The 24,380-nt window shown below is 34.5% G+C and overlaps 4 protein-coding genes across 5 annotated transcripts; 2 read left to right on the forward strand and 2 right to left on the reverse strand.

Moving 5' to 3' along the window:
- The first annotated feature begins 5,947 nt into the window (after window positions 1-5,947).
- On the forward strand, window positions 5,948-11,364 carry LOC108202943 (ATP-citrate synthase alpha chain protein 2). Its single transcript, XM_017371584.2, has 12 exons — window positions 5,948-6,240; window positions 7,455-7,631; window positions 7,729-7,890; window positions 7,993-8,073; window positions 8,352-8,403; window positions 8,671-8,785; window positions 8,875-8,956; window positions 9,337-9,432; window positions 9,573-9,674; window positions 9,757-9,873; window positions 9,958-10,074; window positions 11,056-11,364. Exons 1-12 carry the CDS (start codon window positions 6,142-6,144, stop codon window positions 11,125-11,127), a joined length of 1,272 nt encoding a protein of 423 aa, XP_017227073.1. The 5' UTR covers window positions 5,948-6,141; the 3' UTR covers window positions 11,128-11,364.
- Window positions 11,365-12,238: 874 nt separating this feature from the next.
- LOC108200686 (putative disease resistance RPP13-like protein 3) lies at window positions 12,239-15,271 on the forward strand. Of its 2 annotated transcripts, XR_010287535.1 has the most exons (2): window positions 12,240-15,007; window positions 15,131-15,271. XR_010287535.1 is itself a non-coding variant. In XM_064084318.1 (1 exon), exon 1 carries the CDS (start codon window positions 12,364-12,366, stop codon window positions 14,941-14,943), a length of 2,580 nt encoding a protein of 859 aa, XP_063940388.1. In that variant the 5' UTR covers window positions 12,239-12,363; the 3' UTR covers window positions 14,944-15,041. The 2 variants fall into 2 exon arrangements, 1 of the variants encoding a protein (XP_063940388.1); XM_064084318.1 differs by lacking the exon at window positions 15,131-15,271 and having other exon boundaries at window positions 12,239-15,041.
- A 7-nt stretch (window positions 15,272-15,278) lies between these two features.
- LOC108200687 (cold-responsive protein kinase 1) lies at window positions 15,279-18,332 on the reverse strand. Its single transcript, XM_017368926.2, has 8 exons — window positions 17,884-18,332; window positions 17,183-17,586; window positions 16,934-17,050; window positions 16,657-16,766; window positions 16,359-16,569; window positions 16,048-16,279; window positions 15,807-15,957; window positions 15,279-15,729 (listed from the first exon to the last, which is right to left on the reverse strand). The coding sequence occupies exons 1-8, from the start codon at window positions 18,240-18,242 to the stop codon at window positions 15,502-15,504; spliced, it is 1,812 nt and encodes a 603-aa protein (XP_017224415.1). The 5' UTR covers window positions 18,243-18,332; the 3' UTR covers window positions 15,279-15,501.
- A 1,234-nt stretch (window positions 18,333-19,566) lies between these two features.
- LOC108202731 (cold-responsive protein kinase 1) lies at window positions 19,567-23,364 on the reverse strand. The gene is made up of 8 exons (XM_064085615.1): window positions 22,743-23,364; window positions 21,487-21,893; window positions 21,236-21,352; window positions 20,986-21,113; window positions 20,691-20,901; window positions 20,374-20,605; window positions 20,123-20,273; window positions 19,567-20,038 (listed from the first exon to the last, which is right to left on the reverse strand). The coding sequence occupies exons 1-8, from the start codon at window positions 23,096-23,098 to the stop codon at window positions 19,817-19,819; spliced, it is 1,824 nt and encodes a 607-aa protein (XP_063941685.1). The 5' UTR covers window positions 23,099-23,364; the 3' UTR covers window positions 19,567-19,816.
- Window positions 23,365-24,380: the final 1,016 nt, after the last annotated feature.

Below are 24,380 nucleotides of genomic sequence, written 5' to 3' on the forward strand. Positions count from 1 at the left end.
AGTTAATATAATTAAAGCGCAGTTATATGATACATGATAAGCTTAACAATTGTGGCAGTATATTCAATATAATTATCTTCTTCAATTTTAATTAGTTCCGTACAAATTTAACATTCAAAAAATGCTATGATTATGGAATGTAGTTATTGCATTACCATTCAAAATTTAATAATAATTGTCAGTCATTGATTACGCTCAATTTTAGGAAGTCAAAGATATGTGATTGATTATTCAGATACACTTAAATAAATAAGGGAAATTATAATGACATGGCAAAATCTAAAATATGTGGCATTGAGGTGGACTTTTTTTTGAAATATGTGGCATTGATGATGTGGCACTGTTCAGGATTTATAATATACATAGATTATAGATACGCAAATATATGGATATATACACATACATATGAAATCAATTAAAAGAATCAAAATTAGTAATGTAAAGTCTGTTATGATTAGTAAACTTCCCGTGCAAGTTATACTTATTATTTAAGTAACATAGAGCTTGAAACCATACTTAGAGAGAATGAGAAAAATAAAAATGATTAGAGGATGAATTTGAATCTGAATTTTTTAAAATAGATGATAAGAATTGATTTGATTTTGAAAAAAATCAATGCTTTACATATTAGTTAAGACAATTAAAAACGAAAGCTGGAATGATTGCTTAATTTATGGGATTGTGTGGTATACTTGACATAAATAATTTATGTGATGATAATTTAAAGTACTCAATGAGCTGGCTTTTATGACTTGGCATTTCTAGAATAGGAAGCAGAAATCAAGGCTGAAAATATGAGATTACATATTTAAAGTACCCATTGAGCTGGATTTTATTACGTGGCATTTCTAGACTACGTGGCATTTAACAAATTACGTGGACTTGTTGACTGGGCATCATTGATTAGGAATTATAACAAAAAGTCTTGATTTCGAAATCACATGTATTGAATATAGAAACCAGTATATATTGTACAAAAAAGGATTGTAATAATAACGGCCAAAATCAGTTAAACCAAATAAACTTTGACTATTTTTCCTTATTTATATATGGGCTATAACAGGCTAGACCCATGTATCCAAAAAAATAAAAAGTCAAATATATAAAAAACTTTCTTACCAAGAGCTAAAATTATGGAGTGAAAAAAAATACTATATTTATTTGAAATTATAACAAAAGGTCTTAATTTGAAACGCAAAAATTAAATAAAAAAGTATTTTAGTAATTAATGTCAAAATAAGTGGAAATCAAACAGAGTCTGACTTCCCTATCTGGATCTGAGCTATAACCTAGATCTATGTATCCGAAAATTTAAAAATCTAATATATAAATATTTCCTTATCAAGAGCTAAAATTTTGAAGTGAAAAAGGACTCCATTAATTTGAAATTATAAAAAAAAGGTCTACATTTGAAAATTGAATATAGTGAATATGGAAACAACTATATATTATACAAAAAAGGATTAATGCAAAAATCATTCAAAATCAATATTTTGATTACTTTTCCCTATTTACATATAACAAAAGGCTAGATTCATGTATCTGGACGGAAATTGCGTCATATTCATTCTCGGTGGTTCTTGTCAAACAATAATGACCCACGGTAAGATGTAAACAAAAAGTCTAGATAAATAAGCAGATGCTGAGGAAAAGTGAATATAAATCTTCACACGATGAACATCCGATAGTGGCCTGGACGAATCATCTATATTCAGCAGCTGCAAGGAAAACTCAACAACAAAAAGTGTCTCAATAAATGCATTAGAGGACATATATGCATCATAATCACTATCAATACGAATGGAAAATATGCAAAAAAAATGAAAAAAAAATTAATTACAAATTATGAAATCAATTAAAATCGTGAGGACGGATCTCTCCGCTTTTCTTTGTAGCAAACTATCAAACATGTTAAATACAAAATCACGTGCTGATTATGATACCTGCAGCGTTCAAACAACAAACTTCAGAACCCGTACACCAATAATAGAATGAACAAATATACACAATGGAGCAAATATTGTAAATTAAGCTAGAAATAGTGCAGACCTATTTCACGACCAATTGTGTTATTCTCTTTTTGACTTCGAGACGTCATCCCTTGTCGAAGCATCATCGCAAGAGGCTTTGACGGATACTACCTGATGCATACACGGATCAACGTGATTTGTGTAAGATAAGTAGAATTCTATTATACATTACAGTAAATAAGCGCAAAGCAAAGTCCGTAGATAGAGAAATTAATGTGTAAAGAAAGCCAAGATCAGTAGTATTGCTGCAAAATCCGACCGAGGACACAAATAAGTTCGAAAGCCAACGAAGAAAACATATCCGTCACAATTAGAGGCGTGGAAGAAAGAATGGTTTCGAATGTGAAATTCAAATATTTTGCTTTGATCTGATAAGAATATCATATGCAAATAAGTAGCAAAGCTTAAATCTGAACTGACGTCGTGATTAGTGGCACGATTCAAGGATGCGTGATTAATGCTATTTTGAAATTATGATCTTGATATGATGATCGTGAAATAAAATTGAATGTGCTCTCAGATCCAATTTCCGATCCTCAAAAGATATTATTTTTCAAACAAATTTAAAAAAATTCAAAACAATTAAATATCAATTAAATGTTGCTTCACAACATATTACCATTACGACGCTGTGTTACTGCTCTGGTATATAATTTTGAACTAATTTCATATTTATTTTAAAATGAAAAATTAGAGAGTAAAACATATATAATGACACATCTCATATTTTTTTATATATAAGAATTACTTTATTAAAACTGAATTTTTAATATTTAATCTTTCATGCAATATCGTACAATAAAGTCTTCGGAGTGCTTGGAAGTCTTCTCATATTTAATCTGAGAAAAATTGAAGGTAATCAATTACAATTATAGATACGCAAATATATGGATATATACACATACATATGAAATCAATTAAAAGAATCAAAATTAGTAATGTAAAGTCTGTTATGATTAGTAAACTTCCCGTGCAAGTTATATTTATTATTTAAGTGACATAGAGCTTGAAACCATACTTAGAGAGGAGGAGAAAAATAAAAAAGATTAGAGGATGAATTTGAATTTGAATTTTTAAAATAGATGATAGGAATTGATTTGATTTTGAAAAAAATCAATGCTTTACATATTAATTAAGGCAATTAAAAACGAAAGCTGGAATGATTGCTTAATATATGGGATTGTGTGGTATACTTGACATAAATAATTTATGTGATGATAATTTAAAGTAATCAATGTGCTGGCTTTTATGACTAGGCATTTCTAGAATAGGAAGCAGAAATCAAGGCTGAAAATATGAGATTACATATTTAAAGTAACCATTGAGCTGGATTTTATGTGGCTTTTACGTGGCATTTACGTGGCTTTTAACGAATTACGTGGACTATGTGACTGGGCATCATTCAGGAATTATTATATAAATAGATAAATAGATATTACTAATCATTAATTAATAGGTCTTGAAATGGAAATGAACGATACTTCAAAACTATACAAGAATTACTGTCCTATGATACCGTACAATAATTTTTTTTCAAAGATAAAAATCTCAAATTTATAGAAAAGTTACATTACTTATTTTAACAAAGAATGACCATACATCAGTTTTAACACTAATTGATGTTAAAACTAAAATGGACATCAGTGATTTTGAAATTGATGTTGATACACTCTTTTACATCGGTGCCTATGTTGACCGTTGTCTAGATACCAACTGTCACGGAAGGTGTACGGAAGCATGTATGAATGGCTAATTTTTCATCTAAGTGATGCACCAACTCTACTCCTAGAGCTTGGCCAATGGCCAGCAATGCGCAACTAACCCACATGCTAAAGGGGATAGTAACAATCAAAATATATCAAGAGAGCCAACAGATATGGGAAAACCCCAACCTTTTATTGCTTCAAAAGATCCTAACAATCTAGGCGTGCTATCCTTATACAAATGGAACAATTCCCACTAACTGCTAGCAATACAAGAGCGACTCACTACAAAACTTTTTCTCTCTCTAAAACTCTATATAGCTCTCTTTGTATTTACTCTCTCAATCTGAGTGAAAGAAAATGAAATTGCTCCACCTTTTATATGTAGAATATTCACGGGCTTTTAGATGGCCTAAGGCCCATTCAATCTTATCCTTCAATACCGAGATTCTCCAAGATATGCTGAGTCATCTAATATCATTTTCCTTAATAAGGGATACGTCAAATCGTCGATAATTGTGCTCTTGAACTTCTCCTAGAATGATCTCTTATCCCATGTTATTCCACTTTCTCTAGTAATGGATATAAATCAAAATAAACAAGATATCTATAATATATGACATATATTTTAGTGTGTGTATTAGTTTATATGTTAGTCTGTGTTTTGTTCCAATTAAAATTATAATTAATATGTAATTTATAAACTTAGAGCATTGTCTAAGACGACAAATATGCATTCACTAACACAATCCTAACAATAAGCATAACATTATGCATAAATAAAATAACAAACACAAGATTTATTATGGACCATATCAATTATTAAATACTTTACCTAGACTTCAAGAAAAATATTGGAATTTAGTATTATCATAATTGCCCCCGTAAAATATCCAATCTCATGTTGTCATTAGCTCCTACAAGTTAATTCTCCTTGCCTATGAAACACCATCAACATGATGTTCATAATTAATGTCATGCAGGCACATGCGATAACATTAACTGTGTCGCTGCATTTGATATTTCATACTATAGTACTCCTCCATCCAAAATTACCACGCATATGCGTTATGACGCACTCATGATGAGTGGATTTGGAGTAATAAGCAGCTATTGGTGGATAATTTTGTTGATTTAAAGATGTTTTACTTTGAATAGTGGAAAGACACATATCATTTCATTTGCAAATTCTAATGAAGGAGTTGATAGTGGAGCTATGGTTCAAAAATGATATTATAGAGGCTGGTTCATTGATTTTTGAATTAAATAAAAGTTTTGATTAAGATGTTATAGCGAGATCATGAATCTACTTTAATAAAACTCATAGTAAAGATGTTATTAGACGTGTGATCGTAGAACTGCCCCGAAAAAATTCCGAGTCAAACTAAAAAGACAAGTTGGAATTAAGTATATACACAAACAAAAAATATTATATGACGATGCAAGCAATTAATAATAGTGTGCTCATTAAATTTACATTTGAGATTTTTGTTAATGATTATAGAACAATATTATTTAAGAAAAAATACATTTTATTTCTATTAACATGATAATCTTTATTTATAATACACACATGTTCTTTCTAAAATATATATTCCTTTTAAATTCATAAATCTATTCTTTAAAGTTCAATTAAGGAAACTATATTCGATAAGAAGATATTCCAATACAAAATGTAATAAACTAATTTCGAAAATAAAACCATTACTCTGTAAATAATATTTCTAATATTAAATCCATTACATTATTGATTATAAATAACTTAGAACACAAAGAGACTAAAAAAACATTATCTTTAAAAGTCAAAAAACAATAATTTTAAATTTAGAATATATGGAATAAATAATTGATTCAAAATATGATTTAGAATTTTATGCTAGTTTAAATATAAAGAGACTTTTAAAAAATATAATAGATATTAATTTTTACAAAAATATTTTTATTTTCAAAAAATTTTGTAAAAATCCTAATTTTTTCATTTTTTTTAAATTATCTGTATTGCAACTAAATGCAATCATATACAAACAAAATCAACATACAATGCAATCGAAAGTAAATCCAGTTTTTTTGGAAAAAATGGTTTTAGGTTGTAAATCATATATAGAAAATATTATCTAGTTGCTTTAGATGGGGATAGTATTTTCATAACTTTTTTTAAAAAGTAATAAAATTATAAAAAAATATTATAAAAACATAATATTATTTGGTAATGCCATTGTTTTGAACTCTTGGTGGAGTCGCCCACCTACCACTGGAGGTCATCATATCTTCCATTCTTCCTTAGTTCTCAGTAGTAGTTTGGTTGGACTTGCGTAACTTCACTTCAAAGCCATCAACCACCCTCTATCTTCTTTTTATATATTATATCAAGACAAGAAGATCAGCAGTGATATTTTACATACAAAGAAATGGCAAGAAAGAAGATCAGAGAGTATGATTCCAAGAGGCTTATTAAAGAACACTTGAAGAGACTTGCTGGTATTGATCTTCAGATCTGCTCTGCTCAGGTACCCTTTTCGTAAAAATCACTTTTTGATGAGGTTTGTAGTGACCCTTTTGGATTTTATGTTGAATTCTTGATTTGTGATTTGGATGCATCAAGCTAGTGTTTTGGTAATTGGGTTGGTTGAGATGTGAAATTGAGGAGTTGGGTTGATGTTTGTTTTGTTAAATTGTGATGATGAGTATTATATGTTCATTATTTGTAAGATCAGTTATAGAATTCGAAGTTTCTGAGCTCAATTATGAATTTTGAAAATCTGAGGGATAGATAGAAATTGTAAATCTTGTCAATAGTAAGACTTTGTAAGTTTAGTAGTGTGATTCTTTTTCGCATCGGATACGAAAATAGTATTCATATTGATTTTGGTATGCAAGACCAAAAGTTTAACAATTTTTTGCCTCAAGTCGGATAGTGCGAACTTAAATGGTGAAGGTATAATAACTATTGGAAGCATCATTAAGTAAACGAGCAATATATATGTAGTACTATTAGGAAGCTTGAAATCTTGCACCACTGGATAGCATTGATTAAGTTGTCTATGTTGTCAGGAGAGGTAATTTTGTTAACAATGATATAGTTATTATATAAAAGTTGTGGATTGTCCATTATGATGCACTAAAATTTAGTTTAACATTGGAATTGTAAGAGGGTCTCATAAACTTAGTCAATCTATTGTAAAGCAGCAAAGTTTTTTTTGCTTTAAATTCTCAGACATATGAATGTACTGTCTAATGGCTTTAAACTTTTTCGAACACTTTCATACACCAGGTTCTAGCAGTTTCTGCAAACTTTATTGTGCAATATTAGTTTCTGTCAATAAGTGTAAAGGTGGCTTCTTTCTTTTACTCAGAAACGTAAAGTTTCTCATTTAGGCAGCCACAAAGGTAGTCAGACACATTTAGCTGATAATGGGTCAGAGATCTGGAATTACTTGATGTAAAGATTCTGAATCGAAATGTTGAAGGAACAAATTGTCCTTGGTGCATTCATAATAGTCGCCAAGTTAAATTTCTTTATAATGAAAAAGTTAGTAAAAATGTATTGGTATAGCCTTTTTGTTGAACCTTCTAGAGTAGAATTGTTGTTCGAGCAAATACTATATAAGTTTAGTCAACGCTTCTCTGTAATTTGAAGTGCTTTTAGTAGTTTGAGCCTTGTCAAATATTCTGTACTTATTTTATTGACAAGTGGGAAACTAATAATTTTTCATCTTTCCAGGTAACTGAATCTACAGACTTCACTGATTTAACAAACAAAGAGCCATGGCTTTCATCCTCAAAGTTGGTTGTGAAACCTGATATGTTGTTTGGGAAACGTGGAAAGAGTGGTTTGGTAGCTCTAAACTTAGATTTGGCTCAAGTTGCTGAATTTGTGAAAGGCCGCCTTGGTGTAGAGGTACCTGTTTAACATTTCTCAATATCTCTGCAGCTTTACTTTTATTCTTTTTTATCACTCTTTTATTCTTGTTCTGTAAACCATGATTTGTCCATAGGTTGAGATGGGTGGTTGCAAGGCACCAATAACAACATTTATTGTCGAGCCGTTTATTCCTCATGACCAAGAATATTATCTTAACATAGTGTCTGAAAGGCTTGGTTGTAGTATCAGCTTTTCAGAATGCGGTGGTATTGATATCGAAGAGAACTGGGACAAGGTCAGGCTATTTATATCTGTATCTAATGTGTTTTATTCATCCCTTTTGGGATTAATTTATGCTCAAGAGTGAGGCATTTATTAATTTTTCTTACCCGTACAGGTCAAGACAATATTCCTTCCAACCGAAAAACCCATGACTCAGGAGGTTTGTGCTCCGTTGATTGCGACACTTCCTTTGGAGGTAGGTTTGGCTATTTTACAAAGCATATGGTTTGGGTTCTTTGGGACTTGCTTTTGTAGTGAAAATTCTGCATGACAGTTTTCTAGCCTTTCCTGATTCCACTTAGTGTTCTACCTTGGTTGTTATCTTTCCTTAACTTATGCTGTCAACCGTTATGAATGAACTTTCGAGGTCTTGCTTAACGAGCTGTGGTAAAGGAGAAAGCTTAGGCTATTTACTGCTTATAACCAGCTTCATGCTTTCTTTTTAATGTACTGAGTGCTATTTTTCCAATGCAGGTTCGAGCAAAGATTGGTGATTTCATTTTGGCTGTGTTTTCCGTGTTTACAGGTACAGAGCTCTTAACTTATAATCTGTTTTTGGTACATGGGAACAGGATTCATTAATAATTTTTATGCTTTAGTAATATTCTAGGTAGAGTAAAAGTGGATTACTTTGTATCATTTTCTAAGAGGTATATAGAAACTATAGTGGCGGTTCCATAAATAGGTGTTTAGACATTTGTTTTGCTAATTTGTTGTTTGACAAATTTATATATTTAGAGGTTGAATTTTCTCATTTTTTAAAACTAATATGTGCTGATGTTATTGTCCACAGATCTGGATTTCACCTTCCTTGAGATGAATCCATTTACGCTCGTTAATGGGGAACCATACCCCTTGGATATGCGTGGAGAGTTGGATGATACAGCTACTTTTAAGAACTTTAAGAAGTATGCATCCCCCTAATATACAGTTAGAACTGTTATGTAAACACTTTTTCTAAAGCATGCTCAACCTGTCCGATTTTATGTCCATTCAGGTGGGGCAAGATCGAATTTCCTCTACCTTTCGGAAGAGTCCTGAGTCCAACTGAGAGCTTTATTCTCTCCTTGGATGAGAAAGTAAGTTAACTAGTAATAAACATCTGTATGGATGTGGCAACAGATATTTCTAATATAGATGTTTATTATTGGTGTTTTAAGCATCATTTTTCAGGTGGACCTTGAATTGTAGATCTGTTAGCAAGTACATATTATTATTGTAAAGAAGAATTGAAATTATATTTTATATATAGATTATATATGACCAATTCAAGGAGAATTTCCCAAAACATTGAAGTAACCACTATATATCCCTATTTTCTCTAGTTCAATATTATGTTCAGATTTTCGACTTTCTGATTTCTTATCCATTTATGTCTAACATAGGTATATAGTTCACCAAGCATATCTTGCAATGCAAATTAGAAAGCCTATCTCATCATTGTTCTTTTAAACTGCAGACTAGTGCTTCTCTGAAATTCACTGTATTAAACCCAAAAGGACGGATATGGACGATGGTTGCTGGAGGTGGTGCAAGTGTAATATATGCCGATACCGTAAGTTTTACAATGTTACATCTGAAAATCTTTTAATATCTACTTTATGTCGTTGGAGGCACTTCCAATATATGCTATTGAGGATACATCTTGCAGAGTTTGATAGTAATTTTTGCAAATATTCTTTATATTCTGTTTAGGTTGGAGATTTAGGTTATGCAACAGAACTTGGCAACTATGCTGAGTACAGTGGAGCTCCTAATGAGGAAGAGGTGCTGCAATATGCCAGAGTTGTGATTGATGTAAGAATATTGAGTTTCCTCCAAGTATCAATGGAATTTATATTTCTCCTTGTGTCTAATAAGCCACTCTTGGTAATTATAGTGTGCCACTGCGGACCCCGATGGTCGTAAAAGAGCTCTTCTTATCGGAGGAGGTATTGCTAATTTTACTGATGTTGCTGCCACCTTCAATGGAATTATCCGAGCCCTTAGGGAAAAGGTTTGTTACATAACGAATATTTAGCAAATGGTGCTAGACTTTATCCACTTTCTTCACTGAATTCGCACACATCTTCTTTGACAGGAATCTAAACTCAAAGCATCAAGGATGCATATCTATGTCCGAAGAGGTGGTCCGAATTACCAGACTGGTCTGGCAAAGATGCGTGCTCTTGGAGAGGAACTTGAAATTCCCCTTGAGGTACGACTCTCTGAACTCAAGCAGCTTTTGTTTACTTTAGTAACTGACCTGGAATTTAAATATCTGCGGGGGCCATCGGATTGAACCTGTTAAAATCACTTAATATACAAGGGTAGATGGTGGATTTTCCCTTTTTATAAACTTGAATTACTTCAAGCTTCAATGCTGCATAGTAGTATCATTTGGCATTATGTCTAGACTTAAGGAGGTTCCTTAATACCAATTCAAAGGTCTTTGCTGTCTAATTTGCTGCCTTGAAATGCCTACCAGACTTTTTCACAAAATGGGAACAACTATAATTCTGATCGCTATTATTAGGCATTAGACTAACAGTAGCTCAACTCATTATGACTCTGTTTGGCCTATCTTATTTTTCACTTATTTCTGAAAAAGTACGTATCAGGAAATTAGTTACTTATATTTGCAAATAAAGAATGTTGAACATGTAGTAGATAATTACTATTGAAAAATATTATGTAAAGGTGAAATTCCACCCCCCCCCCCCCCCCCCAAAATAAGTCCTTATTTTCATCGCTTAAGGCGCGCTAAACATGTTCATCCATTCACATGCATTGAAAAAGTTGTAAACATATCAAGTGAGTACAAGCTTGTCCTATTTTGATTTTTCTTCTTTACCTTGTTAGTTTCTTAATACTATTTCTGTTCCTTGCTTCCTAGTTTATCCGCTACTCTTAACTACTCCCTCTGTCCCGGCCAATAGTATACATTGGGGGATGAGGATGCGGCACGGATTTTAATGCTTCAATATAGATAGTTCAGCAACTTATTATTAAGATATTCGTTATATAACACTTATATTTTTATACAAAAAAAGAAATTTTAAAAATAAGTTATAGAACTATGTTTTACAAGAGCCTTAAAATGCGTGCCGAGCAATGAAAAAGAAACGTATACAATTGAATGCAACAGAGGGTGTAGCACTTTACTTCCAAACGTGACCCCTGAGAATGTTCTTTGCAGGTTTATGGCCCCGAAGCTACAATGACTGGAATTTGTAAACAAGCAATCGAATGTGTTATGGCAGCAGCATAGTCATCCATTTGATCCTGGCCTCAGTTAAAAAGAAATATTAATCATGCCCTTCTGCCTCAGTACAAGCCAGCACATCGTTTTCAAAAACCAATGTATTTTGCATTTCGCTCTTGAGTTTATGGGATTCACCATTAAAGCTGTCGTTTTGTAATTCATGGAACAATTTTTCCACCTTATAAAGGCATGCCTGTTGTTCAAACAAATTGTTACTGTTCATAAAATTCTTGAATTTCATTCTTTCTGCTGTTTCATCTAGTTATATATTCCTTCCCTCTCCTTTATCTGTTATCAGCTTACCCTTGGTACCAATAAAAGAAGTATTTAGACTCTTTAGCTTTAGCAAAGCACAAGGTTTGAGTTCCAAATCCCACTAGCTCACCCAATGCATTAGCTAGGAAGACAATATTCCTCGTCCCCCCACACCAATAAATGATAGAAACCCATAAAATTAACAGTTAGAAATATTCCTTGTGATATAAAGAGAAACAGAACTTCCAATCCTAGGCTTTAATACAAAGCAATCTTCCAGATGGAGAGAACTCTGTTTAAAATTTCTAAACTTGAAAATGTAGTATATAACAGGTTCAACAAAAGGCAACCTTCAATCCCCAAAGAACCTAAGAGCAATTTAGGCAACCTTCAATCCCCAAAGAACCTAAGAGCAATTCCAAGAGTGTTCCAAGAGTGTCCTGGTGATTGTTATATAATTATTATAAAATATAGTGTCTAGTAGTTTAGAACATCATTTTTTACATTCACTCCAACAAGAATCCTTATCCACAAGCCCTAGTATTAAAATATTAATTATTTGAATTGTAAGTGTGGAAAGAGAGGGAACAATAATATTTTATTATTAAAACTAAAACGAGGCTCGAGTAGGGCAGCCTTAAGAATAAGGCAGATGAACGATGTCCTAGCAATTTAAGGAACTTGTAGGACACTCTTGGAGAACCAAATAGTTTCACAAGAGGAAATTACTTTGAAGCTGTTGTGTTACCAGTTAGTCCAGCTGCATTGCTGCAATGCATTTATGTTCACTGCTTTTAGGTCCAGAAAATTTATCGTGTGGGGCTAAAATTGAAGAAAAGGTTGAATTTTAAGGCAATTACAGTAAATTTAGCAGTGGTCTGATAGTTTGATAGGGACCAAAAGCCTCCTATATACCAGACTGGTTTAAAAATTTGTTCCCTTTCATATACAAAGATCCAGTTATTTTTTCTACTTGATAACAGAAGAATGGTTGATGCAACCATATCTTTTGCAATTGAAAAGCTTGGTGATTTTATTGCCCAAGAAGTTAGCATTAGAATAGGAGTGAAAGATGGTGTAAGGTGGCTTAAAGATGAACTGGTCTACCTCCAATCTGCAGTAAGATCTGCGGAACTAAGACAGGATGAGGAGCAAATCTGTAATTGGGTAAACAATGTAAGAGACGTCGCCCATGATGCAGTAACTATCCTGCGTGATTTTAATGCTCTGCAGCAAGAACAGGCAGCTGTAAAACAAGGTGTCTTGGATTGTTTTCGGGGCTGTGTTTGCATGTACAAGAAAGAAGTTAAGCTTTATGATATTGGCAAGGATATCGAGTCACTCAAGGAAAGAATAGTTGTGATCAAGAACAGGAGAATTGAGTATGGTATTGACAACATCTTATCCACTCCAAACGTGCAGAAGAAACAGAGAACGCTGCTCAGAACAACCGCTATTCTTCACCAGGTTGATGTGGTCGGTTTTAAAGATGATTTCAAGACTTTGATGGCTGAACTGGATAGCGAGGATCCTTCCCTCAAAGTCATTTCCATTCATGGAATGGGAGGGTTGGGCAAGACTTCACTTGCCACCAAGTTGTTCAACTCTGGCGAGTTGAGATATTTTGACACCCGTGCTAAGGTTTGTGTATCCAACGAATATAACATTATTGATGTACTGAAGAGGATAATAAAGTCTTTCAAGGGGCTTGAGCATGAACAATATATCTCAAACATGGATGAGCATGATTCACTGCAGTATCTGTCAAAGTTGCTGCAATGTGGAGGTCGCTATTTTGCATTGATTGATGATATATGGGATATAAAAGCTTGGGAACAGATTAAGATTGCATTTCCAAACCAGAAGAATGGCAGTAGAATTATCATTACAACGCGAAACAAAATCATTGCACAGGCGGTAGAAGACAAGTGTTTTGTCCATCAACTCAGGTTTCTTAGGGAAGACGAGAGCTGGCAATTATTCTGCAAGAGAGTTGAGCCAACATCCCTTAATATGGAGAAGTTAGGAAGGGAGATGGTTGGAAAATGTGGAGGTTTACCACTTGCAATCGTGGTACTGAGCGGCCTATTAGTACACAACATGAGTTATGAGTATTGGTTAAAGGTGAAGGAGCATATCTGGAGACACTTGAAGGAAGGTGGTTCTTTTCAGATTCAAGAAGTACTGAGCTTGAGTTATAGTGACTTGTCACCCCAGATGAGAGACTGTTTTCTCTACCTTGCAAAATATCCGGAAGACCATGTGTTTTACCCAAGGGAATTAAAGCTTCCATGGATTGCAGAGGAATTTATCTCAGAAGCTGATGAAGGAGAAGGATTAGTCCTAGAGGATTTGGCTGAAGATTATCTGAATGAGCTAATTGATCGCAATTTGATTCAGGTTGAAAGTTTGCAATTGAATGGACAAGCTCTGACATGCCGAGTCCACGACCTTGTAAGAGAACTTGCCATTAATATAGCAAAGGATCACAAGTTGTTGGCTGTTTTTGACTTGAGTAAACACCATCCAAATCAAATCCAGCTTCTGGAAGGACGACTGCGTCATGTCATTTACAATGGCTTTGGTGTGTACTTGAACTTACTTGAGCCTAAGTTTGATGCTTTACATTTGCATTCACTGACATTGGATAACTACATCGGTCTAGTCGAATTGAAAGAAATGAAGTTGATGTACACCATGTTCAAAAATCTCAAAGTGCTAGATATGACAAGTGTAGTTTCAGACAGGATTCCAGAAGAAATAGGGGAATTAGTTTTCCTGAAGTTCTTGGGCTTAGTGGGTTGTGAGAAGCTTTCTCAGATACTAGTAATTCCACCAAGTATAGGCAAGCTGAGAAGGCTACAAACTTTGAAGGGTATGAATTATAAACATTACACACTTCCCAGAGAGATCTGTGAGCTGCATGAGTTAAGGTATTTAGACATTGAAATTAGTGGGAGCTTGAATATAGGTAGCCACCAAACGAAGCTCCATACTCTCAGTTGGATACACTACAAGCACTTGCTCCAGATTGATGTTGTCAATATCAGTAACCTCTGTACACTATATATACATATAGAAGAAGAAGAATATTCTTACAGCATGGAGTTTATACCTAGTTTAACAAGTCTCAAAACATTCAGCATATACTCTCCTTTTAATAGTATCCCAACAACGAAACCACTCTCAACTTGCAATCGTCTTGAGAGTGTTACCTTATTTGGTCCTATGGAAGATCCATCAGGATTAATTTTTCTGCCTGATTCAGTCATGGATTTGACACTGGCTGGTAGTGAGTTTAGAGAAGATCAGATGCGTACTTTGGGAAATTTATCAAATCTTACCGCCCTTGAGTTGGATGAGGTGTACGAAGGAGACAGAATTGGTTGCAACCACAAGGCATTTCCAAGTCTTCAAATTTTAAGGTTAAGGCATATGCACTATCTAGAAGAGTTGCAAGTTGAGGATGGAGCTCTCCCTTCTCTCAAAAGCTTTCAAACAACTCAGTGTGGACGATTGAAAAAGATTCCTGCACCATTGGAACGTTTATGGATAAAGGATGAATAATCACTCCAACTCCAGAAAGCTATTATCTTATTATTGTCCTACTTTGATCTTCCCTCTTTTCCATGTTAGTTTCTTAATATCATACTTAATTGATGCCATTTTTGTTTCTTCCTTTCCTAGTTTATCCGCTACTGCTCTTAACTAGCTCTTAGCTTCAAATTGTGGCCACTAAGAACGTTGTTTGCAGGTTTAAGCCCCCGAAGCTACAATGACTGGAATCTGTAGGCAATCAAATGAATGCGGCTTGTCAGCAGCATAGTCACACATTTGATCTCGGCCTCATTATAAGGAAATATAAATCATGGCCTTCTGCATCAGCACAAGCTAGCACATCATTTTCAGAAACAATGCACTTTGCACTTCTCTAGAATTTTGCTTGATTATAGTATAAAAGATCGTGCCAGATAGGGGTGTGCGTCTCTGGCAGGAAGATGGAAAAAACACAATTTAATAAATTCCATATACTTCTAATGTTTCTTTTATCTAGCCATATAACAGCTCAACTGTGTTAATTGTGTAACTTCCCCTACTTCCTGTTGACTTGGTATGTATTAGTTACTAGTAGCTAGACCAAGTTGGCATGCTCTCTGGTATCTGCTCAATGGGACTGTAGCCTGTAAGCGAAGCAACTACCTCAGACATTGTTGGCCTCGTAGAAACTGGTGACTGAGTGCACATTAGAGCAAGCTGTATGATCTTTTTCACAATTTCTATACTGTATTCACCAGGATCTAAAGCCTCATCAACCAAATCAATATGCATGCCATCTGCGTACAACTTCCAGGCCTAGGACATCGCAATTCCAGTTAAAGTCAAGTAGTAAAAGTTGCATATGAAGTAATGACCGATATGAACATGCTTACATATGCAAGTAAGGATCCAGCTACAGGGTCAGCCATCATTTTAGTGCATTGTTGCCCACTTATTATTTCAAGCACGACAACTCCATAGGCGTAGGTATCAACTTTCTCTGACAAGTGTCCATGAATTGCATACTCTGGTGCTGTGTAACCCCTGTTTATTGTGTTTGATGGTTAGTATGAACTCCGCTACCTTGTACAAATGAAATATGAAGTAAGAAAAATCAGGTGATAGTTCATTTACAAAGTCCCAGCAAATCCTGTGGTAAGATGACTTTGTCCCTCAGCTATTAGTCTTGCTAATCCAAAATCAGCAATTTTTGGCTGATAATCATCATCGAGCAGAATATTGCTAGATTTAATATCTCGATGTATGATACTTATATGAAATTCGTCGTGAAGATAGGCAAGGCCCCTAGCTATGCCAAAGATTATGTCAAAACGTTGGTTCCAGCTAAGAGTCCCCCGTTTTTCACCTGGAAGCAGTGACATTACATTGTATTACCCCTTACAGATGTTGATGTTGAACGAATCGATAGCCTTGGGGGAACATACCATATAAAAATTTGTCAAGACTTCCATTTCTCATGTATTCGAAGACAAGAAGGAGCTCTGGTCCTTTGCCACTACAGCCTAGTAGGCGAATGATATTCCTATGATTAACTTTACTTGTAAGCCTAATTTCACTTTCAAAATCTTCCTTCACTTTTCTTGTAGTCATAGCAAGTTTCTTCACTGCAACTACGTCCCCGTCGTTTGTTATGCCCTTCCATATACAACACTTTGTTCTGTTAATAGATAGAAAAATTGCTGCAGATCAATAAATTTGTCATAAAGAATTTAGCGGATCAACCTTGTATACGTCTCCAAAACCTCCTTCCCCTACTTTGTTATTTTCACTAAAACTCTTTGTTGCTGCCTTTAAATCTTTGTACTTGTAGTATGTTACTCCTGATATGAACCCTGATGTACAGAAAACATATGTATGAAATGAATCACAAACTAATATCGAGGCCTCTGGTTAATGATGACTAATACCATTTGAAGTTACCTCCTGTAACTAAAGTTTAAGTTATTAACAGGACCAAATTTATGTGTATCGACTATGAGTGTCCAGATAAGATCAGTACCTCTTTCAGCAGTCTTCCTAAATAGCCGATACCAAAACATTAAGGCAAGAATGAGAAGGAATATGCACACACCAGCAACTAAGCCCGCGATGAGGCTTGATTTGGTTCTTGAACTTGCTGTCAAATATAAGAACCAAGTCATATGGCTGATACATTATAGAGATTAGCAATACCTTTAATTCAATGAGCACCACATTTTCAATGACACCACTGTAATTCACTGAAAACAGCTCTATATTTTGCTTTTACCTCGTAGAAAAGGTGTGATGTCGATTGTAGCATTTTTAGGAAAAAATGCTGTGTCAGAGTATCTGAGGAAGCAACCAGCATCAACAGAACTTCCTCCTGCTTGAGGAGGGCAATTTTCTAAGTTTCTATTTGCAACACTTAAGCAATTTCCACATTCGCTCTGGCTTACTGTTTGAGCACATTGCGCTACAGCATATATTGTTGCATCAGTACCAGCACCTGGTACCTGTCTTGTTGCTGCTGCAAATAGACCATTTGTTTTTGGTGTGGCAATTTCAAGATCCCTTAACAACCCTTCTACTACTTGATTAATAAGAGTTTCCTTGATCGAACTTTGTTTAGGGCTACACGTCCATGTATTGCCTGGAAGAGTAGCTACCCTGTAGAAGTCCTCTGCCTCATACCTTAAACGCAAGAATTTAAGTATATTAAGTGGTTATTTTATGCGCAAGGGATGCATTTGTACATGATTAATTGTGTAATTCTAGTAGAGTGCATTGTTAATTCTGAAAATTTCTAGGAGAACTTAGACTTAAGAGTGTGTACTGCCTCAGCAAATAAGTTTTTGCTTTTGTGTAGAAGCCTATTACAGTTGAGTTTTAAAGGCCGCCTAAAGCTTTAACTAATTACACCTAGAAGATCTTTACTAATGAATAATGCCCAAAACACGAATTATGCAGTCTAATAACGGTTCTGCTTACCTTAAAAAGCAGCCTTCATATATAACCCGGGCAGGACCGTCTGACAAGCATGTAAGTGATAAAGACACAGCAGCATCAAAGCAAACCAGACAATCAGCACTGGAAAGGTAGTTTCTGCACTGAACCATAGCATAAACTCCATCTTGCTGCGCGGTGGCAAACTTTGTGCTGTTCTCCAATAACTTTCCTCTGAGATCTTTAAACGTGTTGTTCCGACTGCTCAAGTAACTGGACACGTCTGCTGAGATTCGCGGACTGCAATCTTGGTCTAGTAAATAAGTCTGAGGGTCTGATTTCACAGCTTTTATCAGCCACACAAAAGCGATAAAAACTAGCTGCCACAAGAATATATCCTTCATGCTGGATATGCACAATGAGACTGCAGAGTATTCATCCAGTGCTGATTATCAACCATTTTCCTGCAGGCACTCAATTATGACATAACACACACACATAATGGGTGCCATCTATGCAGAATACTCCCTCCGTCCTGCTTTTTTTGTCTTGTTTGACTTTTTATGGTCAAATTGACCAAAATTTGACGGGAAATAACTAATCATTATTATTATATGATCTCTACAAATCGAAAAATACATCTTAATATAGAATAAATGTCGATTTAGTAATATATTTTAGTCAAAGTTTAGTCAATTTAATCATAAAAAATCAAACAAGACAAAGGAATAATATAACATTTTGACTAAAACATGGTTTGAAAGTCTTGTTTTGTTTGGTGTGACCTAGGAATACACCAGTTTGATTAAGACCTGCTTTGTATCATAGTCTTCTGTTTTCAGGTCGTTAGTGGCATTGTGGAAAATTCACAATTGTATAATCTTTTTATCAGGAAACAGAGGAGGAGTATTCATTTTCTGACAGACAATCATGAATATTGGACCATTTGTAATCCACAATTTCCACTAGTTTAATACTCCCTCTCCCTCCGTTCCCTTTTACATGTCAATTTGAGAATTTTGTTTTTTGTCTCAAACTACTGTTTCATTTCTCTTCTCATAGCAATTTTTTTGAATGTTTTCCCAAAGAATACCCTTTGAATACAAGTTTCCATGTTTGACTACCACAAAGGGTAATGCTAGGTACCCCAAATTTTGTTACTAAAATATTTACCGAAATGATGTGGCATACACATGGCTAGTTTTAATTGGGTGGTTGATGTACATACGGGGTATTATTATTATTAGTGTGAGTTAAACCAATCGGATTTTGCCAAGTAGATTTGGGAAAACAGATAAGCCACGAAATACAGAGTGCAGATCCTGGGCTTGTGTGGCTTGACAGAGTCGAAAACAGATGGAGCTGCACCTTACTCATGATTCAGGATGAACCAGTGCAGTGCAACATGATGAAAGTCACAGCAACCTACATTTCGAAACTGAGCTCCAGAATCTTAACTACCAGTGGTTAAGCATCTGACATGCATCAACCTGCACCAGCTCACGGTAGATATACAAATAATGGACCTCCAAAGAGATACTTAGTGGATGAGTCCAGGACCGGATCGTGCTTTACAAGTTGGCAAAAAGATGATCTTACGTTAGATTTATGGTTTTACCCTCCCTCGGCCTCAAGTATTTAATCTTAAATTGTTTTTCTTGAAGTTCTTAATAACAATTATATGTAGGTGGAAGCCATCTTACTAAACTAAATTTGGATCCTTATCTAGGCCAAGTTATCTGATTCAATAAATGTAACAAAGACTATTGTAATGATATCTATTAGTTGCTTGTCTCCTCTGCAACCTAATATAATGGCAATTGTCATAATCATAATTTCATTATGATTTTAGGAAGAGGACTGAGAAGTTCTATTAAATTTCTTTCATCTGTAGTTATAATGGTTTCGAGAAACCAACAAGGAAAATTCCATAGAGTTCTTATGCTATGTATCTGGCTATATCATGATGTCAGAGAAACTAGACCATGGTCGGCTTGCTTAGCGATCTTTGCTCAACAGAACGGTCATTTGTAAGCAAAACTACTACTTCAGACATTGTTGGCCTTATAGAAGTTGGTGACTGAGTGCACATCAGAGCAAGCTGTATGATCTTTTTAACATGTTCTATATTATATTCACTGGGATCCATGGACTCATCTACCAAATCCGAATGCATGCCATCTTCGTATAGCTTCCACGCCTGTTACATTAAGATACAAGCTAAGCTTGAGAATAAATTGACAAAAGTTAAAGGTCAAGTAATTAATAAGATGAATGTTCTTACATCTTCAAGTAAAGGACCAGTAACTGGATCAGACTTTGAATTTGTGCTTCTTCGCCCACTTACTATTTCAAGGACAACAATTCCAAAGCCGTAGGTATCAACTTTCTCAGACAAGTGACCGTGGAATGCATACTCCGGTGCTGTGTATCCCCTGTGATTGTATATCTGTATTAGTCACTGATACCAGTTTCACTACTTTGTATAGTGGTAAATTAAGGAAAGAAATGTAATGTGGTTGTATGTTAATTTACAGAGTCCCGGCAAATCTGGTGCTCAGATGACTTTGATCTCCAGCTATAAGTCTTGCTAATCCAAAATCAGCAATTTTAGGCTGAAAATCAACATCAAGAAGAATATTGCTGGATTTGATGTCTCGGTGTATGATACGTATATGAAATTGATCATGAAGATAGGCAAGGCCCCTAGCTACGCCAAAGATTATGTCAAGGCGTTGTTTCCAGCTGAGAGTCCCTTGTTTTTCACCTAAAAATCGTGACATTGACATCCTATTACAGTATTACCTCTGTAGAGTTAATGATGATTTAGTAAATAGTTGAGGACAACATACCATATAAAAATTTGTCAAGGCTTCCGTTGGCCATGTATTCGAAGACAAGAAGTAAGTCTGATCCTTTGCCACTACAGCCTAATAAACGAACGATATTTTTATGATGAATGTTACTTATAAGCCTGATTTCACTTTCAAAATCTTTCTTGGCTTTGCTTGTAGTCATAGCAAGTTTTTTCACTGCAATCACATCTCCATTTTTTATTATGCCCTGATAATTTACATAATTGCATCAATAATAGACAAATGAAAACTAGTCGTCGAATAATTTGTAATATAGGATTGAGGGTATCACCTTGTATACATCTCCAAAACCTCCCTCTCCTATTTTGTATTCTTCACTAAAACTCTTTGTAGCTGATTTCAGATCTTTGTAGTTGTAGGTAATTGGTCCCTGAAGCTTGGTTAGTCCCAATATATCACCTGATGCAAAAAAAAAAAAATCAAGCGAATCCTAATCTATCATTATGGTGATGATTCTTATGGAGTATACAATAATTTGACAAGATTTATCTACGTAAAAAATTTCCAGATAACTGCATTACCTCGTTTAGCTTTCTTTTGATACAGCCGATACCATAAGAGCAAGGCAAGTATGAGCAGGAAAAAGCATACAGCACCAACAACGCATAAAATGATAGTTGACTTGCTGCTTGAACCTCCTGGAATATAAAAACCAAGTCAGATGGTCAATTAGATTACAAATTAGCACTAGCTATAATTCTTTTAGTACCACAGTCTTGATCAAAAACCTTGAACTCGACAGATTAAGAAAAAGTCAGGATTGAGTTTTCACCTTCCTGTACGTAAGGTGTAATATCAGTGGTAAAATTACTAGGAAAAAATGGAGTGTCAGAGTATCTGAGGAAACAACCAGCGTCAACAGAACTTCCTCCAGCTCGAGGAGGGCAACCTTGTACATTTCCATATGCCACGCTTAAGCAATCTCTACAGACACCTGGGCTTACTGTTTGAGCACATTGTGCATAGGCATATATTGTTGAACCGGGAGTAACACCAATTACTTGTTTTGTTGCAGCTGCAAACAGACCTTTCGTTTTGGGTGTTGCAACTTCAAGATCTTTTAAAAGACTTTCTACTGCAGGATCAATCAAATTTGGCTCAATTCTACTCAGGTTAGTGCTGCATTTTCCAGTATTACCTTGAAGAGTAGCCACACTATAGAAATCGTGTGCCTCATACCTAAATCGTTTGGAAGGATATAAGTACACACATTGGAAGTGATTATTTTCGTTTGCACAGAAGATGAACTACATATATAACTACTCAAGCAAGCCTGATTTCTTTCTTCTGCCTCGAAGCCTGTAGTAATTAACCAAGTAGAGGCACTTAATTTTTAACTAATCAGAGATAGGCGAGGTTCTTTCAGATACTGAATAAACCAAAAGAAATGAGCAAGGAAGTAATATAAACTTTGAATTCATTACATTTATATCAGTTGTCACCGTCATTTTTTTTCTAAATTTTGGAGTCTGGACTTTTTCCACTTTCGTTGCTCCTAAACGCACAGAGCTTTTTGTTTATTCAAAATTAAAAAAAAATCTGAACAAGCCTGTGTTACTCTGTTTGAGAACGACTTATAATCATAAAAGGCAACAGATTAACATGATATTTGCCCCCTTTGTCAACAAATAAGATGCCAATCAGCCTTCCAACTTCCAAGCATTGGACAAGCTTAGCTTTCTTGTTCTATTGTTTTGCAGCTTTGACACAAACTATTCGAGTGACGTTGTGAATAATTCTCCTGGTTGTGTTATAGCATTAGTATTTTTAATATTCCGCCAGCTGCTCAAGAAAATCCAAGCTATGTTTTTATTCTATAGGAGATTGATACGACTTAGGAATGACACGGTGACTAAAAAAACATCGTTTAAAACAAGTTGTCAATAAATAAATCCCCCTAAGCCATTATCTAGCCTTAGTTTTTCACATAGTTTTTTTATGAGTTTCTGTAACAGCAAGGTTTGAACTTCTCAATAATACAATTAAAAGAAATAAGTAAGCATGTAATCTGATAATGAATCGGCTGACCTGAGAAAGCAGCCTTCATATATGACACGAGCACCACCATCCGACGAGCAGTTGAGTGTCAAAGACACAGCAGCATCAAAACAATCTAAACAATCAGCACCTGACAGGTAGTTCCTGCACTGAGCCATAGCATAAATTCCTGACTGTTGTGCTGTAGCAAAGTGTGTATTGTTCGACAACTGTCTTCTGAGCTCACTAAAAGTCAGATTTCGGTTTCCTGAGAAAGCAGGCACATCTGTAGAGATGAACTGACTGCAACCTTGGTTCAGTAGATTAGTTTGAGGGTCTGATTTTACGGATTTTGTTATGCACAAAAATACGACGCAATGTAGTAGCCATATCCAAACATTCTTCATGCTGGCTATGCAGAAGGATACTACTGCACTGCAGTGATTAATTTATGAGGAAATATTTTACGCGAAGAATCTATGACACCGAATAAATTGCAGTAGACTAATTTGAACACGTACATTGAACATTATACAGAAACAGAACTAGCTGCCATTGATCTTGACCATCAATATCAGGTTGTTATTCGAATAAAAAGATCAAAGTATAAAATTGAGGGAAGACCAGGTAGAGCCTGCTACTGGTCAACAGTATTAAAAATCTTGCAGTTCCCTCTTCTCTCAACTCTGTTGTGGTCCTAGTAATTAATGAATAAATGAAAAGAAAAAGGAATTAAAGAAATTAAGTGATCCTTGTTCAGACAGCTTTAAACTTGGCTGCATAGCAAGCTGATAATTCTAACCAACTAGTATAGAGAGTTGCTCTATCTCCGTAACCATTTATTTACACTTTCGTTTTTTGATGTCTCATCCAATTCTTTACCTCTCAAAACTTATCAAAAATATTTAATGGGTTGAACATCTGAGGATGCACTTTCAAGTTTCAACAAACGCTCCTTTATTTTTTTGTTAATTTCCGCTAAATGATCCATATGCTCTATTTCCGAGTATCCAAATACCGTAACTGTGAGCATATGTTGCCAAAGTTAAGTTATGGATCGCTAAATAATCCACAAGCTTTTTGTAAGTGTGAGCATTTCGTAAAACATATGAACTTTCAAGTTGATGTCCCAAAAAAATTTATGATATTTAATTGTGATTATAACAACATGTTTATATACTCCTTCCGTCCATAACACAACACATGCGCTTTTATCTTTTTATTAGTCAAATTAATTATATTTTAAAACCAAAATTATACATATTATAGAATTGAGAAAAATAAAAGCTTAGTCCCGTCGTCCTCTTTTACATGTTCATTTTTGTTTTTTAGAGATCAAATTGAACAATTTTTGATTAAACATTACCAATTATATATTCATTTGTTTAAAATCTGAAAATTACATATTAAGATTGGTTAAATATACTTTCTAATGATATAAATTATATATTTTTTAATTCTGGTATCTTAGATATATTATCTAAAATATCAGAATTAATCACTTTTCATTTGATTATAATAGCGTTGAAAAAATGTGAATAACTTAATGAAAAAAAATATTTACTTGCCTGACACATTTTTCGTTTTAGTGATCAAGATGATACATCTAAAAAGATCAATGAAAAAAGTGATACATTTTGATACTTAACTAGATTTACGTGCTCAAAACATTGTGTTAAGGTTTGTGAG

The sequence above is a fragment of the Daucus carota genome, chromosome 9, assembly GCF_001625215.2.
Source record: "Daucus carota subsp. sativus chromosome 9, DH1 v3.0, whole genome shotgun sequence".
Taxonomy (NCBI): Eukaryota; Viridiplantae; Streptophyta; class Magnoliopsida; order Apiales; family Apiaceae; genus Daucus; species Daucus carota.

Bases quoted from the DNA above. Each gene is read 5' to 3' on its own strand.
- LOC108202943 (XM_017371584.2), top strand. From the start codon at position 6,142: ATGGCAAGAAAGAAGATCAGAGAGTATGATTCCAAGAGGCTTATTAAA. The intron at 8,074-8,351 runs GTAGGTTTGGCT...TTTCCAATGCAG, and splicing joins TTGCGACACTTCCTTTGGAG to GTTCGAGCAAAGATTGGTGA. The intron at 8,786-8,874 runs GTATGCATCCCC...ATGTCCATTCAG, and splicing joins ACTTTTAAGAACTTTAAGAA to GTGGGGCAAGATCGAATTTC.
- LOC108200686 (XM_064084318.1), top strand. From the start codon at position 12,364: ATGGTTGATGCAACCATATCTTTTGCAATTGAAAAGCTTGGTGATTTT.
- LOC108200687 (XM_017368926.2), bottom strand. From the start codon at position 18,242: ATGAAGGATATATTCTTGTGGCAGCTAGTTTTTATCGCTTTTGTGTGG. The intron at 17,587-17,883 runs GTAAGCAGAACC...CTTGCGTTTAAG, and splicing joins TATGAAGGCTGCTTTTTAAG to GTATGAGGCAGAGGACTTCT. The intron at 16,280-16,358 runs GTATGTTCCCCC...CACTGCTTCCAG, and splicing joins TCTTGACAAATTTTTATATG to GTGAAAAACGGGGGACTCTT.
- LOC108202731 (XM_064085615.1), bottom strand. From the start codon at position 23,098: ATGAAGAATGTTTGGATATGGCTACTACATTGCGTCGTATTTTTGTGC. The intron at 21,114-21,235 runs GTAATGCAGTTA...TTTTTGCATCAG, and splicing joins TCAAAAGAAAGCTAAACGAG to GTGATATATTGGGACTAACC. The intron at 20,039-20,122 runs GTAAGAACATTC...TTAATGTAACAG, and splicing joins CTGGTCCTTTACTTGAAGAT to GCGTGGAAGCTATACGAAGA.